We start from the raw sequence: 18,276 nt of genomic DNA on the forward strand, positions 1-18,276 counted from the left end.
TAGGCCGATCTGCCCCCAGGTGGGGGCAGAAATGGCCTAAAATAAATTTGCATCCCCAACCCCCACCCCCCCACCAGGAGCGACCCTTGCCTACGGAGTCGCTCCCCCTGCGTAACATTGGCGCCAAAAAACAAATCCCCGGTGCCTAGTGGTTTCTGCCCCCTTGGGGCAGATTGACCTAAAATCGACCAATCTGCCCCCAAGGGGGGCAGAAATGGTCTAAACACAATTTGTCCCCCAGGGGAGCGACCCTTGCCTGATGGGTCGCTCCCCATCTCTAAAAAAAAACAAACAAACAAAAAAAAAACACAAAAAAAAAATTTGCCCTGGCAACAAGAGGTTTCTGCCCCCCCTGGGGGCAGATCGGCCTAATAATAGGTCGATCTGCCCCCAGGGGGGGCAGAAATGGCCTAAAATAAATTTGCCCCCTGAACATCCACCCCCCGCCCCCGGAGCGACCCTTGCCTATGGGGTCGCTCCCCCTGCGTAACATTGGCGCCAAAAAACAAATCCCCGGTGCCTAGTGGTTTCTGCCCCCTTGGGGCAGATTGACCTAAACTCGACCAATCTGCCCCCAAGGGGGGCAGAAATGGTCTAAACACAATTTGCCCCCCAGGGGAGCGACCCTTGCCTGATGGGTCGCTCCCCATCTCTAAAAAAAACCAAACAAACAAAAAAAAAAACACAAAAAAAAAATTTGCCCTGGCAACAAGAGGTTTCTGCCCCCAGGGGGGGGCAGAAATGGCCTAAAATAAATTTGCCCCCCGAACATCCACCCCCCGCCCCCGGAGCGACCCTTGCCTATGGGGTCGCTCCCCCTGCGTAACATTGGCGCCAAAAAACAAATCCCCGGTGCCTAGTGGTTTCTGCCCCCTTGGGGCAGATTGACCTAAAATCGACCAATCTGCCCCCAAAGGGGGCAGAAATGGTCTAAACACAATTTGCACCCCAGGGGAGCGACCCTTGCCTGATGGGTCGCTCCCCATCTCTAAAAAAAACCAACCAAACAAAAAAAAAACACAAAAAAAATATTTGCCCCGACAACAAGAGGTTTCTGCCCCCCCTGGGGGCAGATCGGCCTAATAATAGGCCGATCTGCCCCCAGGGGGGGCAGAAATGGCCTAAAATAAATTTCCCCCCGAACACCCACCCCCCCCCGGAGCGACCCTTGCCTACGGGGTCGCTCCCCCTGCGTGACATTGGCGCCAAAAAACAAATCCCCGGTGCTAGTGGTTTCTGCCCCCTTGGGGCAGATTGACCTAAAATCAACCAATCTGCCCCCAAGGGGGGCAGAAATGGTCTAAACACAATTTGCCCCCCAGGGGAGCGACCCTTGCCTGATGGGTCGCTCCCCATCTCTAAAAAAAACCAAACAAACAAAAAAATAAACACAAAAAAAAAAATTGCCCTGGCAACAAGAGGTTTCTGCCCCCCCTGGTGGCAGATCGACCTAATAATAGGCCGATCTGCCCCCAGGGGGGGCAGAAATGGCCTAAAATAAATTTGCATCCCCAACCCCCACCCCCCCCACCAGGAGCGACCCTTGCCTACGGGGTCGCTCCCCCTGCGTAACATTGGCGCCAAAAAACAAATCCCCGGTGCCTAGTGGTTTCTGCCCCCTTGGGGCAGATTGACCTAAAATCGACCAATCTGCCCCCAAGGGGGGCAGAAATGGTCTAAACACAATTTGCCCCCCAGGGGAGCGACCCTTGCCTGATGGGTCGCTCCCCATCTCTAAAAAAAAACAAACAAACAAAAAAAAAAACACCATTTTTTTTTTTGCCCTTTCAACAAGAGGTTTCTGCCCCCCCTGGGGGCAGATCGGCCTAATAATAGGCCGATCTGCCCCCAGGGGGGGCAGAAATGGCCTAAAATAAATTTGCCCCCTGAACCCTCACCCCCCCCCCCCCCGGAGCGACCATTGCCTACGGGGTCGCTCCCCCCTGCGTGACATTGGCGCCAAAAAACAAATCCCCGGTGCCTAGTGGTTTCTGCCCCCTTGGGGCAGATTGACCTAAAATCGACCAATCTGCCCCCAAGGGGGGCAGAAATGGTCTAAATACAATTTGCCCCCCAGGGGAGAGACCCTTGCCTGATGGGTCGCTCCCCATCTCTAAAAAAAAAACCAAACCAATAAAAAAAACACACAAAAAAAATTTGCCCTGGCGCCTAGAGGTTTCTCCCCCCCCTGGGGGTAGATCGGCCTAATACTTGGGGCAGAGATGGCCTAAAATAATTTTGATCCCCCCCACCCCTACCCCCCCCCGGGGAGCGACCCTTGACTACAAGGTCGCTCCCCTTGTGTGACGGCACAAAAAAAAGATCCCTGGTGCCTAGTGGTTTCTAAAGCGGGCAGAAATGGCCTAAATACATTTTGCCCCTCCAGGGGAGCGACCCTTGTCCAAGGGGGTCGCTCCCCATCTGTAAAACAGAAAAACAAAAAAATCCCTGGTGCCTAGTGGTTTCTGCCCCCCTTGGGGGCAGATCAGCCGAATCAAAATAGGCTGATCTACCCCCCCCAGGGGGGCAGAAATGGCCTAAAATAATCCCCCCCCCCCCCAGGGAGCGACCCTTGCCTAAGGGGTCGCTCCCCTTGCGTGAAATTCACGCAAAAAAAAAACTCCCTGGTGTCTAATGGTTTCTGCCCCCCTTGGGGGCAGATTGGCCTCATCAAAATAGGCCAATCTGCCCCCAAGGGGAGCAGAAATGGCCTAAATATAATTTGCCCCCTAGGGGAGCGACCCTTGCCTAAGGGGTCGCTCCCCACCTAAAAAAAAAAGAAAACATAACAAAAAGAAAAAAAAAAGATCCCTGGTGCCTAGAGGTTTCTGCCCCCCCTGGGGGCAGATCGGCCTAATAATAGGCCGATCTGTCCCCAGGGGGGGCAGAAAAGGCCTTCCCAAAAAAATGCCCCCCCTGGGAGCGACCCTTGCCAAAGGGGTCGCTTCGTTGCGTGACATTCGCGCGCAAAAACAAACTCCCTGGTGTCTAATGGTTTCTGCCCCCCTTGGGGACAGATTGGCCTTATCAAAATAGGCCAATCTGCCCCCAAGGGGGGCAGAAATGGCCTAAATATATATTGCCCCGTAGGGGAGCGACCCTTGCCTAAGGGGTCGCTCCCCACCTAAAAAAAAAGAAATCATCACAAAAAAAAAAAAAAAAAAAAAAAAAAAGGTCCCTGGTGCCTAGAGGGGCAGATCGGCCTAATAATAGGCCAATCTGCCCCCAGGGGGGGCAGAAAAGGCCTTCCTAAAAAAATGCCCCCCTGGGAGCGACCCTTGCCCAAGGGGTCGCTCCCTTTTGCCAATTTCAAGGAAAAAAAAAAAACCCCTGGTGTCCCGGCTTTTGAAACCTGTGAGAGACTTCAAAGGGAAGGAAATACATTTCCTTCCCTTTGAAGCCTCTCGGGGCCTCCCCCATGGGATTGAAAAAGAAATGCAAAAGCATTTCTTTTTCAATCGCGCTGGAAGCTCTGCTTCCAGCGCGATGGGGGAGACCCTGTGACTAATCAGTGCGCGCTCGCGCGCTGACGTCACAGGGGGGGTTGGGGGGTTGGGGGGTCGGGGGTGGGAGGGGAAGGGCTTCCCCTTCCATCCCTGACTTGGGGGGGTGGGGGGAACCCCACAGAGGGAGCGCTAGCGCTCCCTCTGGGCTCTGTGCACAGGACGTAATGGTTACGTCCTGGGCACAGCAGCACTGTGCCTCAGGACGTAACCATTACGTCCTGGGCACAGAAGGGGTTAATATGTTTAGGAAAAATAATCGGAGGTGTAATATACTAGCAGTGGCAATCACCTGCACTTACTATTTCTTTCTGTATTTACAAAACTTTTAAAAGACCATTTCAGCCTGACTTCGTATATTATTTTTATATTGTGCAACTCAGCCCATAGGCTTTGCAGTGCTTTATATAAGCACCAGCTACATGCCACATAAGGTCATCTTTTTTTTTATTTTTATTTTTTATTGCAAAGGGGGATAAAAGTATTAACGAGCCATTTGTGAACCTGTTATGTAAGCTAAAAGCTATTCCTTATGTGCAATATTAAAAAGCATAATACCACATAATTCCACTCCAAACCACATACATACACTTCACTCCAAACCAAAACATACGGGTAAAAGACATTTTCAGTTTCAATGCCAATAGCTCTAAAGATCGCAAATGCAAGACCGATTGGATTGCAAATGCTCGTTTACATTGGTATCATCCTCTGGTTCTAGGCCCCCGAAAACATACAGGCCCTCATTCCAACCCTGGCGGTCACTGACCGCCAGGGCGGAGGGCAGCGGAAGCACCGCCAACAGGCTGGCGGTGCTTCCTGGGCTATTCTGACCGCGGCGGTAAAGCCGCGGTCAGAAAAGGGGAACCGGCGGTTTCCCGCCGGTTTTCCCCTGTCCCAGGGAATCCTCCATGGCGACGCTGCTTGCAGCGCCGCCATGGGGATTCCGACCCCCTTCCCGCCAGCCTGTTTCTGGCGGTTTTCACCGCCAGAACCAGGATGGCGGGGAACGGGTGTCGTGGGGCCCCTGGGGGCCCCTGCACTACCCATGCCACTGGCGTGGGCAGTGCAGGGGCCCCCTAAGAGGGCCCCACCATGATTTTCACTGTCTGCTTACCAGACAGTGAAAATCGTGACGGGTGCCACTGCACCCGTCGCACCCCTGCAACTCCGCCGGCTCCATTCGGAGCCGGCTTCCTCATTGCAGGGGCTTTCCCGCTGGGCCGGCGGGCGCCCTTTTGGCGGTCGCCTAGCGGGAAAGCCAGAATGGCCGCCGCGGTCTTTTGACCGTGGTGCGGTCATTCGGCGGTGACCGCATGGCGGGCGGCGACTGCCGCCCGCCGCGGTCAGAATAACCGCCATAGTCCTGGCTACTTTCCTGAGGTTAATGTGTTCTTGCTTGAGAATTTCAATTACACGTCTTTGAAATGGCTGTGTTATGGGTGCATGTGGTTTGTATCAAGTGGAGGATGACCATGACAGCAGCATCATCTAAACAATCTAGTGTCATTTGAAATACTGTATGGTTTGAAGCCTTGTTTCACAATGTTGACTTTGATCAGGGTTAGTTTATTGGACTGTTTGATAGTTATAGTGTCATGCAGGTCCAACAGTGCTTCTTCCAAAGTCCTGCTACTCATAATGCCCGTAGGTTTGAAGTCCAAGACCAAGCCTGTATTGGGGTAGAGGTGCTGATGAGCTTTATAACTGCCTTAATTAGTGTTAGGGGGTCAGGTCTGCTGATCTGTTGAAAGATCATGGCCAGAGAGACTAAGAGTGGGAAGCGGAAGGTAAGTAATTTCATAGAATGAACGGTAGTGGTCTTTTGAGAGTCTATAATCAGTAGGACAAATGTAAATATATGTCATTTTGGATTCTAATTAGAAGTATGTTTCAAAAGGGAGTCCAAAATGCATCTGTTGTCATGGGCCTGAAAGTCACGATCTATCAGAAACATATACACAATTTTATTTCTAGTAGGTATCATACTGGTGCATTTCAAACCAGAGCATACAGTCTGTTACAGAAGCAGAAGCAAGGAATTATGAACCATGAATAGGGAAATTGATCCTTGCATTGTAGAACTGTGTGGTGTTGCAGAGTCCTCGCGACTCCCGTCTTACGTCCCTAGCTCGTGAGAGTGAGCTTGAGACACTGGGAGTCGAGAGGACGGTTGAAGGTGGTAGCTGCGACATCGCAGCGGTCTACGTTTTAATAAAAAGTCTTACCTTTCTCCTCACTTGTAGTCTTGCTTACTACAAGTATTTTTGGCGACGAGTAGACCGCTGCATCGGACCCATTTTCCTTGTCTAAACCAAGCAGGAAGTACAGCTAATATTGGTAACGTCAATCTAAGCTCATGATTGGTTACCTATTTTTGTTTTCAAGAAGAAGCTGAAGCAGTTACTTTGGATTTTTTGTCCAACACTGCCATTTCATGGAACTAAGAGGTACTGCACCTTGATTTTAAGAGGAAAAATAATTTTGACAGCTTATTTTTACTTCTTAGCTGCTTATATTATAAGGAACCATCAGCGCTTTTTGTTTGTGATCTGCTTTGGCTCTTATATTACTACAGACGTAAAAGTAAAGAAGGTTAAGTAAAAATTGTTGCTGGGTTTCACCAGCCTTCATTTCTTTCTGCGTCACACACTCTGTGATATTACTTACCTTCTGCACTTGAACTGCTTTAAGAATGCATTCTTTGAATCCACCTCCATTTTTTTGGGAAACACTGTAACCCTCCAATTCCATGGAAAAACTGGTTTGATGCATTTGAAATGTACTTAGGAGCAATTGGTGCAGCACGCTTCCGTCCTGAAAGGAAAAACATTATTTTACTGCATTCCCAAGGATTTGAAGGGAGATCCGTTTTTAAATATCTTCCTGCCTTGGTATTGGAAGAAGGAGAAGAGATTAATGAGTATGCCGAAACAGTAAAAAAATTGGAACTGAGGTTTGACATATAACCCAGTTTAGTCGTTATTAGACACAAGTTTTTCAAAAGAGAACAAAATCCTGGTGAAGACGTGGATACCTTTGTGTCAGCACTGAGAAAACTTGCAGCTGATTGTCAATTTCAGGCGTTTAGTGACCAGCTGGTCAGGGACCAATTTATTGTTAAATGCATAGACAAGACTATCCAACAAAAACTTCTTTCCTTGAGCAATCTGTCACTGGATGAGACATTACGACTGGCAAAGAGCATTGAGACGTCTAAATTGTCTGTGAAGGAACCGGAATCCAGAACAACAGGAAATATAGGACTGGTGAATTCTCAAGATGGAAAAATGTTAAACTCAACTAAGACTTTTTCCAAACCATTTTTTAAGCAAAGCAAAATTTGTTTTCGGTGTGGTAATCTGAACCATATTAAGAGTGGCAGAGGATGTCCTGCTAAGAATGCCACATGCAGGAAGTGCAACAAAGTGGGGCACTTTGCCAAAGTGTGTCAGAGTGCCAAAATGAGTGTTGGTTATCAACAGGGTTCAGGGAAGCTTCCAGATGGTTCAGGGATAGCAAATGTTACAGAAGTAGATGATAGTGATGTAGATAGAATCCAAGAAGAGTTCAGGGACATGGTGATGATTGTCACAGAGGATCAGATAGTGACTGGAGATCCTACTAGGTGTGTGGATCCTTACGCTGAAATTGGTGTTGGTGACAAAATGATCAAACTTTTGGTGGATTCTGGGGCTCAGATCACAATGATTACTCAAGAACTGTGCAAGGAGGTTTGGGGAGAGAGAACTCTCTGTGCACCTGACAGAGCACCTGTCTCCTATGAAGGGAGAAAGATTGAATTGGCTGGTTATTTCGAAGATGTACTTGAATTTAAGGGAAGGAGAATTTTTGGCAAGGTTTATGTGGCGATAAAGGGACTAAACATTTTGGGTTGGTTCCATCAAGGTTTGTTCCAAATGGTTTTGAGGCCAGGCACTAAGGAACAGGTATCTGTAGTAGAATCAGGTGATTATGCAGCCAATCTGATAAAGGATTTTCCTTTGGTATTTTCGGAAAAGTTGGGCACCATTGAAGGATTTACTCATGTGATAAAAGTAAAGGAGGGAGCCATTCCAGTGAAACACAAATTTAGGAGTATACCATTCAGTGTGAGGGACAAATTGGAAAGGGAGTTGAAGGATTTGTGTATGAAAGCTATCATTGAACCTATAGATTCCTCTTTGTGGTTGTCTCCCTTGGTTATTGCAAGGAAGAAAAATGGCGATTTGAGAGTCTGTGTGGACCTACGCAGTTTGAATAAACATATTTGGGTAGACTCGCATCCTTTACCTAAACTTACAGAAATGCTGGCCACTATCGGTGAATCAAGGTGGTTTTCCAAGTTGGATCTAGCTGCGGCATATCATCAGATAGAGCCAGCCTCAAGGCATCTTACTGCCTTTGTTTCACCTTTGGGCACATTTCAGTATTGCAGGATGCCTTTTGGGTTAGCCTCAGCAGCAGCTGGTTTTCAACGAGTAATGTCTCAGATGTTAAAGGACATAAAAGGGGTAGCTGTATTTCAAGATGATGTTTTGATCCATGCAGTATCCAAAGAGGAACATGATCACATTGTGAGGAAAGTGTTAAGAATAATGCAGGAAAAAGGAGTGGTTCTCAAAAGTAAGAAATGCCAATTTTTGCGTAATAGAGTTGAATATTTAGGACATGTTGTTTCCGAACAAGGGATTGAACCCAAACCAGGGTTAGTCAAAGCGATTATGAATGCTTCTCCACCGTCAGACAAAAGAGGATTGAAGTTTTTTATTGGTTTGTGCGAATTCTATCCACGGTTCATGAGTGATTACGCTGCTAAAACTAAACCTTTGACGGATTTGTTAAAGAAAAATGTTGTTTTTGTTTGGAGTAAGGATTGTCAGGAAGCGTTTGAGTGGATCAAGTTGCAACTAGTTGGGCCTAAAATTCTGAAACCATTTTGATCCAGACGCGCAGTGTATTATAACTGTTGATGCAAGCAGTTTCGGTGCGGGTGCTGTGTTGACTCAGGCGTACGAAGAGAAGGAAAAAACTTTGGGATATGCATCAAGAGTTTTGAGAGGATCTGAATTAAACTTTTCTGTTATTGAAAAATAATTGTTGGCATGTTGGTGGGCTATAAGGAAGTTTCATCCATATGTCTGGGGAAACAAGTTTGTGTTGTGCACAGATCATAGTCATCTTGTTCCTATTTTGACTGGAGACAAAATCAGAGAATCAACACCTCGCATTTCTAGTATAGTCACAAAATTATTACAATATGATTTTGAAGTCCGTTATGTTCCAGGTAACAAGAATGTTAGAGCAGATTTTCTATCTAGATTTCCACTGGTTGAGGATGGTGAGGATGAAGATGAAGATGATGTTGATAACTGTTTTATAGCAGCTGTTGATCTGGAAGATATGTGTGCAATAAGTGAATGTGAGTGGAAGAGGGAATTGGCAAAATACTTGGTATTGGCTCAGATTGTAAAATTTATAAAAGAAGGGTGGCCCAGAGAAAGAAATGTGCCTATTCAATTCCAAACTCTTGTCAAGGTGTCAGATGAAATGTCAGTTGAAGATGACATTCTGATGAGGGTTGAGAGATTTGTTCCCCCGGAGAGCCTGAGGAAAAGAATAGTTGCTGCTGCGCATGAGGGACACTTAAGCAGGACACTTACTAAGCGCAGATTACGTGAAACATTTTGGTGGCCTGGAATGGACCAATGTGTTGATGTCTGTGTGGATGAATGTGTGATTTGCAACAGTTGTGAAAAGGGGTTCAAGGTGAGGACTCCACCGTTACAACCTATTGAACTACCCGATAGTTTTTGGGAAAAGCTGGGAATTGATCTTATTGGTCCTTTCTATGCTTTGCCAAGTCCATGTAGATTTGCTGTAGTCTTAATTGATTACTATTCTAAGTGGCCTGAAATCAAATTTATAAGTGAGCCTTCATCAAAAAATGTAATTGAATTTTTGAGAGATGTATTTCTATGGGAGGGGTTCCCTTCGGCCATTGTTTCTGACAATGGTGTGCAATTTGTTAGTCAGGAATTTAAAGAATTTTTACTAGAAGGTGATGTCAAACACATAAAGAGTTCACTATATCATCCTCAAACCAATGGCCTTGTAGAGCGCATGAATCAAGTATTGGGGAATTGTGCACAATGGGCTATTGCTAACAAGTCAAATGTTCACATTTCTGTACGGACTATGCTTTGGTTTTATCGCACAACCCCCCAATCTTCTACAGGTGTTTCTCCGTTTGAACTGTTGCGTGGAAGGAAGCCATCTTCAAGGATCTGTCCTGGTTGGATGTCTAAGTGGGTGAAACGAAGTGATTTGAGTGTAATTGATGATGCTGTCAGAAATAATGTCGGGAGGGCACAAAGAAGGCAGAAGGAATATTTTGATTCATCAAAGAGGGTCTATCCCCATCAATTTGAAGTAGGGGACAAGATTAGAATCAAACTTCCTGTTCACAGGAAGAAAGGAGAAAAGAGATTTTCAGAACCCATGATAATTGACAAAGTATGTGGTAATGCTGTTAGGGTTAATTTGCGAAATTGGTGGAATGCTGACAGGGTGGTTAAAGTCAAGGAAATTCCTAGCAAAATGTGTAAGTCTGATCATTCTATGGAATGTTTGAACAAACCATCTCACAGTGAACCGGTGACTGATGAAACGAATCCTACAGATGTTGATAAAGTTGTTTTTGCATGTTATTTACGCAGAAGTGGCAGACAAAGGGTGAAACCTTTGAGATACTGTCAATTCTGTGACATGTATTTGAGTTATGATTTTGTGTTTCATCTTTCTTGATGCTTTGTATCTTTAATTTTATTTTTATTTTTTTTGTTGTTATTGTTTTTTTGTAGACTGCTATCTTGATGATTAATGGTAATGGAAAAATTGTTTGTTGCTCATTTGTAAGGGAAGAGGATAATGTGGTGTTGCCGCGTCCTCGCGACTCCCGCCTTACGTCCCGAGCTCGTGAGAGTGAGCTCGAGACACTGGGAGTCGAGAGGACAGTTGAAGGCGGTAGCTGCGATATCGTAGCGGTCTACGTTTTAATAAAAAGTCTTACCTTTCTCCTCACTTGTAGTCTTGCTTACTACAATCTGTCTACAAACTCAGATTTCAGGTGAATTCGTAGCATAATTTAAATAAAAGCTAATCAGTCCAAATGCCAATGTGCCACTCATTTTGAGCAATTCTTTGATTGTTTGGCCTACATTGTCTATGATGGTCCATAATTTAGTAGAATGTCTTGCTCATAGTGTTTGATGTAACAATTAATTATTTTTTTAACAGGATTGTTGTCCTGTTTGAAGTTAATGTATTTCAAAAAGAATGTTGGTCACAAAAATTGTCATAATTCCTTTTTATCTATATTTTTTCCAGATCATGTATTTCAGTTCACTCTTCCCATATGTAGTGCTGATATGCTTTCTAGTGAGAGGACTACTTTTAAATGGTGCGGTTGATGGCATTCGGCACATGTTCACCCCTAAGGTATGACGCTCAGTTACTAATGCATTAAGTGTTTACCAGGGAACAATGATGAATGGCTGCAAATGCCATCCACACATTGTTTTGTTTCAACTTTTATCATTGCTCTCATCATATTATGAAGAATTGCTACCTACAATTACTTCAGAAACACATATAGCATGTTTGATCAGTCTTGGAAAGAAACATAAATGAGCTGGGGGCATTGAGATGCTGGTGGAATGGCCTGGTGGCCATGGCCTCCACCACCTTGGTCCAGTAGCATTTGCCCTTAGTGATTTATTTTTGGCTACGCAACACTACAGGTTTGCTAAGTCTGCATAACGTTAAAGGAACGATTTGACAAAAAAAATATTTAGGGAAAACAAGCTTTCAAAGTGAAAGTTTTTTTCTATAAGCAGAATAAGAAAATGGCCACGATAAGCCGATAGCTCTTTGACTGTCAAGTGGGAACCATTCTTCATTTTCATATCTCATATCCATAAAGAATCTCCAGTAATATGTGCAGGAAAAATCTGTGCTAGTCATCCTGACCTCTGACAAAGGTGGAGCTTTGTTAGAGGTGTATCGTGGTGGAGCCAGTGGTGTAAACACAGTGATTCCTCTGATTCTGTATAGGTCGAGTTTGGCAGGGTAAGAAGTCTCTCAGGTAAACCCTAAATAAGGCTTGTAGGTTTTACAGTATTAGAACCCAGAAATGTCACCTGTGATCATTACCTGCAAGAAACTATTTTTCTCCTTTGCCAAACGTCTGATACTGTTAGTTGAAATTTGTTCTGCTGCACTGTCATTTGCAGGAAAATAAGAGCTGATGGATTTTTTACATGGGAATGAGCATGCACCTCTATGTGAACTCATAGGATGAAGAAATCCTTTGGTATTAAGTGTGGCTGTTGTAGATCTGCTTTGAACAGGGATGTTACCAATGCAATAAACTGACTCTGCCTTCTCCTCTTCTTCTCAAACACAACAAATGCACTCTTTCAGCACTCTCTACCCAGCTATCTTCCAAACAAATATTTTTCCCCTCACACTTCACAGAAACTCTACTCTCTTACACAACCCTACCTCCTTTCTCCATTAACATACTCGACTCACCAGTCCCTCACACCCAAATGCTACACCTCAAGTCACTACCAACATACCAGATAATACTACCCCACAAAAACACAACCAGACACACAGACAAAATGTACCTACACAAAATCTCACACATTCAAATTAAAAACCTACACATCAACCCAATATAACTACAAACATCCACTCTTCTCTGAATACCAGCAAATAAAACACATATTTAAGCCTATCTCTACCCCACACTACCCAAGCAACAACTACACCAATCGCTCAATCCACAAACAACACTCACGTGTCTATCATCCATTGCTCAATTCAGAGCCACACTACATTACCCTCATGTCTCACCACCACCCTTCAACCATACGCCGTCCACCTTGAAGATATGCAAAAGCAAAGAACTCCACAACTCTCTTCTTAACTATTGCAAAAACAAGCCTTCCTTTCACACACAGCTTCATACCCCCACACCCTCAATTACAAGCACACTCACCACCACCACACAGCCATAACCAAAAAATGCCTTCTAAGCCTTGTGGAGGAAGATATTGATAAACAAATATAATACTTTCTCTGTCACCCAACAGTTAACACCACCAACAATTGCACACCATCCACAACTTCAAAGGGCAATTCAAACCCTCCTGCAGCACAAAGTCACACCACCTTCAACAAAAAATGTTTAGACTGCCTACTAATGAATGTTTGATCCATTTAAAAACAAGTATCACATATTTTACCTATTGATAGACACAGAATCTGACTTACTTTTCTTAACCCCTTCGCTGCTAGGCCTTTTCCCCCTCCTGTGCCGAGCCTTTTTTTTGGCTATTTGGGGCAGTTCGCACTTAGGCTGTCATAACTTTTTAGTCACATAAGCTACCCATGCCAAATTTGCGTCCTTTTTTTCCAACATCCTAGGGATTCTAGAGGTACCCAGACTTTGTGGGTTCCCCAGAAAGAGGCCAAGAAATTAGCCAAAATACAGTGAAAATTTTGTTTTTTTTTTAAAAATGGGAAAAAGGGGCTGCAGAGGAAGGCTTGTGGTTTTTTCCCTGAAAATGGCATCAACAAAGGGTTTGCAGTGCTAAAATAACCAGCTTCCCAGCTTTCAGGAACAGGCATACTTGAATCAGAAAACCCGATTTGTCAACCCAATTTTGGCATTTTACTGGGACATACCCCATTTTTACGATTTTTTGTGCTTTCAGCCTCCTTCCAGTCAGTGGCAGAAATGGGCGTGAAACCAATGCTGGATCCCAGAAACCGAAACATTTCTGAAAAGTAGATAACATTCTGAATTCGGCAAGGGGTAATTTGTGTAGATCCTACAAGGGTTTCCTACAGAAAATAACAACTGAAAAAAAACAATTGAAATTGAGGTGAAAAGAACTGCAATTTTCCACTACTTTTTACTCTGTAACTTTTTCCTGCAATGTGAGATTTGTGAAAGCAATATACTGTTACGTCTGCTGGACTCTTCTGGTTGTGGGGATATATAGGACTTGTAGGTTCATCAAGAACTCTAGGTACCCAGAGCCAATAAATGAGCTGCTCCCTGCAGTGGGTTTTCATTCTACACCGGGTATACAGCAATTCATTTGCTGAAATATAAAGAGTAAAAAATAGCTATCAAGAAAACCTTTGTATTTCCAAAATGGGCACAAGATAAGGTGTTGAGGAGCAGTGGTTATTTGCACATCTCTGAATTCTGGGGTGCCCATACCAGCATGTGAATTAAAGGGCATTTCTCAAATAGACGTCTTTTTTACACACTCTCTTATATTTGGAAGGAAAAAATGTAGAGAAAGACAAGGTGTTTTTTGCAAAGTGCCTACTTGTAGATTTTGGCCTCTAGCTCAGCCGGCACCTATGGAAACCTACCAAACCTGTGCATTTTTGAAAACTAGAGACCTAGGGGAATCCAAGATGGGGTGACTTGTGGGGCTCTGACCAGGTTCTGTTACCCAGATTCCTTTGCAAACCTCAAAATGTGGCTAAAAAAACACATTTTCCTCACATTTCGGTGACAGAAAGTTCTGGAATCTGAGAGGAGACAAACTTCCTTCCACCCAGCGTTCCCCCAAGTCTCCTGATAAAAATGATACCTCACTTGTGTGGGTAGGCCTAGCGCCCGCGACAGGAAATGACCCAAAGCACAATGTGGACACATCCCATTTTTTGACAGAAAACAGAGGTGTTTTTTGCAAAGTGCCTATCTGTAGATTTTGGCCTCTAGCTCAGCCGGCACCTAGGGAAATCTACCAAACCTTTGCATTTTTTAAAACTAGAGACCTAGGGGAATCCAGGATGGGGTGACTTGTTGGGCTCTGACCAGGTTCTGTTACGCAGAATCCTTTGCAACCCTCAAAATTTGGCTAAAAAAACACATTTTCCTCACATTTCGGTGACAGAAAGTTCTGGAATCTGAGAGGAGCCCCAAATTTCCTTCCACCCAGCGTTCCCCAAGTCTCCTGATAAAAATGGTACCCCACTTGTGTGGGTAGACCTAGCGCCCACAAAAGGAAATGGCCCAAAACACAACGTGGACACATCACATTTTTTCACAGAAAACAGTGCCTACCTGTGGATTTTGGCCTCTAGCTCAGCCGGCCCCTGTGGAAACCTAGCAAACCAGCACATTTTAGTAAACTAGACACCTAGGGGAATCCAAGATGGGGTTACTTGTGGGGCTCTGACCAGTTTCTGTTACCCAGAATCCTTTGCAAACTTCAACATTTGGCCAAACAAACACTTTTTCCTCTCATTTGGGTGACAGAAAGTTCTGGAATCTGAGAGGAGCCACAAATGTCCTTCTGCCCAGCGTTCCCCCAAGTCTCCCGATAAAAATGGTACCTCACTTGTGTGGGTGGGCCTAGCGCCCACAAAAGGAAATGGCCCAAAACACAACGTGGACACATCACATTTTTTCACAGAAAACAGAGGTGTTTTTTGCAAAGTGCCTACCTGTGGATTTTGGCCTCTAGCTCAGCCGGCCCCAGGGGGGCAGAAATGGCCTTAAATAAGTTTGCCCCCCCCCAACCCCCCCAGGGAGAGACCCTTGCCTACGGGGTTGCTCCCCGTGCGTGACGGCGCAAAAAAAAAGATCCCCGGTGCCTAGTGGTTTCTGCACCCCTTGGGGGCAGATTGACCTAAAATCGGCTGATTTGCCCCCAAGGGGGGCAGAAATGGTTTTAAATACAATTTGCCCCTTCAGGGGAGCGACCCTTGCCTAAGGGGTCGCTCCCCATCTCTAAAAAAAAAAAAAAACACACACAAATTTTTTTTCCCCCCTGGGGGCAGATCGCCTGATAACAATAGGCCGATCTGCCCCCAGGGGGGCAGAAATGGCCTAAAATAAATTGGCCCCCCCAGCCCCCTGGGGAGCGACCCTTGCCTATGGGGTCGCTCCCCTTGCGTGACGGCGCAAAAAAAAAGATCCCTGGTGCCTAGTGGTTTCTGCCCCCCTTGGGGGCAGATTGACCTAAAATCGGCCGATCTGCCCCCAAAGCAGGCAGAAATAGCCTAAATACAATTTGCCCCTCCAGGGTAGCGACCCTTGCCTAAGGGGTCGTTCCCCATCTCTAAAAAAACAAACAAACAAAAAAAAAAAAATAATAATAATAATTAGCCCTGGCGCCTAGAGATCGGCCTAATAACAACAGGCCGATCTGCCTCCTGGGGGGGGCAGAAATGGCCTAAAATAAATTTGCTCTCCCAGCCTCCCGGGTAACGACCCTTGCCTAAGGGGTCGCTCCCCTTACATGAAATTCACGAACAAACAAAAAAACTGGTATCTAGTGGTTTCTGTCCTGCTTGGGGGCAGATTGGCCTCATAAAAATAGGCCAATCTGGGGGGCAGAAATGGCCGAAATGTAATTTTCCCCCTATGGGAGCGACCCTTGCCTAAGGGGTCGCTCCCCACCTCTAAAACAGAAAAACAAAAACAAAAAAACAAAAAAATTATCCCTGGTGCCTAGAGGTTGGGGGCAGAAAAGGCCTTAAAAAAAAATGCCCCCCCTGGGAGCGACCATTGCCCAACGGGTCGCTACCTCATGCCAGTTTCATTTTTTTAAAAACATCCCTTGTGTCTAGTGGGTGTTTTGACAGCCAGATTGCTTTCAATCCAGCTGCCAAAACGCAGAGAGAGACTTCAAATAACTTTCTGTTGTAATTTATCATAAGTAATGTTTTGTATAAAATGTACATTCTCTATTTTCATCTTCCTTTCATTGTGTACCCACCTGCCCATAGGGATCCAAGTGTAACATTCCATTCCTCCCCATTTTCCCCTTGTCTTCCCAGTTGGTTCCTACCAGCATTCTATAACTGTTTCTGTGACAGTTGACAGCTGTGAGGAGAAATGCTCGCTACCGGTTGTGGCTGGAGGATGTTGTTAATTCATCTTGCCAATAAATTATTTCTTAAAGAACATCATCGGAGTTAAGGAACATTTATAATACTTTCCTTCCCTTTGAAGCCTCTCTCGGCCTCCCCCATGTGATTGGAAGAGAAATGCAAAGCTTTTCTCTTCCGATCATGCTGGAAGCTGAGCTTCCAGCACGATGGGAGTACGCTCTGTGACAATCCGCGCTGACGTCACGTTGGGGTGGGGGTGAAGGGGAAGGGCTTCCCCTTCCATCCCTGACTTGGGGGGGGTGGAGGGAACCCCACAGAGGGAGCGCTAGCGCTCCCTCTGGGCTGTGTGCCCAGGACGTAATGGTTACGTTCTGGGCACAGCAGCACTGTGCCTCAGGACGTAACCATTACGTCCTGGGCACAGAAGGGGTTAACTGAATCGTGGCTGGGGAAAGATATGGTATTGTATGAAGCTGTCCAGAAGGATAGCAAGCTTAGCACAAAATTGCACAGGCAAAAAAGGCAGTGGCTGGCCATCATATTTAAACAGACAACAAATCCTATCAAAGCTGAGGATATTTCTTTATGAGGTTGTGAGGTCTTCCTTGTCAGATCCAAACCTACCCCAACCTTTTCACGTTACTTTTGCCTTCTCTACAGACCACCGCCTAGCAATGCAACATTCACAGACACATTGGTCCTCGTTATGACTTTGGCAGTCCTCCATGAAGACTGTCACGGGCACCAGGAGACCGCCAGTCCTGTCGGTCTCCCACCTGACATATCAGGGTTACTTTCAGGTTTCTGCCACACTTTGGGTGGGAATCCTGCAGTAGTTGTTCGAGCGGGCAGAGGCACTCTGGCGCTTCCACCACTGGCCCGCCCTGCCAGTAGGACGCCCCCCACCATATTATGTGCCATAATATGACCTGGTGTTGTCCTGCTGGCGGGGTGCTGCCGGCGGTGGAAGCGCCCATTCCCGTTCCCTCCTGGACAACCTTCTCCCTGGAACAGATTAGGTGATCGTCCGATAGGGGAGGGTGGTGTGAGGGTGGTTGGTGTTGTGTGAGTATGTGGTGTCTGCGTGTGTATATGAATGTGTGTATGCATGGTTGTATGCCTGTCTGAATGTGAGTGTGTAAGCGTGGTTGTATGCATGTCTGAATGTGAGTGTGTATGCGTGTGAGTATCCGTGCATGAATGCATGTATGAATGGAGTTGTGAATGTATGCATGAATGGAGCTGTGAATGTGTGTATGAATGGAGTTGTGAGTGCGTGTATGAATGGAGTTGTGAGTGTGTGTATGGATTTTGTTATGAATAGGTGCATGAATGCGTGTATGGATGTTCTTGTAAATGTATGCATATATGTGGGAAGGGAGTGGGGGTTTGCGGAGGGGGAGAGGAACGATGTGGCTTAAGGTTGGTGGTGAGGGGGGATGAGGGTGTCTAGTGACTGCTGGGTGTGGTGAGGGAGCTGTCTACTGGTGAGAGGGAAGAAATTCTGTGTCACTGCTAGCCTTTCCACCATGGTTTTTGTGGCGGTACTACCGCCGCAGAAACCATGGTGCAAACCCGTCTCCTATTACTGCTAGCGGTCTTCTGTGGACCGCCGGGTCAGAGATGATCATCTCCGGCCTGGCGGTTCGGACTGCCATGGTAGTATAAGTGGAGATGTGGCGGGCTGGCAGAGGCCACAGAGGCCAACCAGCCACACTCATAATGTGGCAGTCTTCACCACCAGCCTGTTGGTGGTCGTACCGCCACATTTACCTTAGCGGTCAGAAGACCACCATAGTCAAAATGACCGCCATAGTGTTTTTCACAATGTACTCAAAGA

The 18,276-nt window shown here is 45.9% G+C and overlaps 1 protein-coding gene across 5 annotated transcripts in view; it reads left to right on the forward strand.

The window, feature by feature from the left end:
• SLC6A15 (solute carrier family 6 member 15) overlaps positions 1 to 18,276 on the forward strand; it is a 397,869-nt gene that overhangs the window by 272,117 nt on the left and 107,476 nt on the right. For all 5 annotated transcript variants that reach the window (XM_069228753.1, XM_069228752.1, XM_069228751.1 and 2 more), the window contains one exon: positions 10,893 to 11,003. In XM_069228753.1, the coding sequence (XP_069084854.1) occupies positions 10,893 to 11,003 (111 nt within the window). The remainder of the gene's footprint in view (positions 1 to 10,892; positions 11,004 to 18,276) is intronic.

Source organism: Pleurodeles waltl, chromosome 4_1 (genome assembly GCF_031143425.1).
Source record: "Pleurodeles waltl isolate 20211129_DDA chromosome 4_1, aPleWal1.hap1.20221129, whole genome shotgun sequence".
Taxonomy (NCBI): domain Eukaryota; kingdom Metazoa; phylum Chordata; class Amphibia; order Caudata; family Salamandridae; genus Pleurodeles; species Pleurodeles waltl.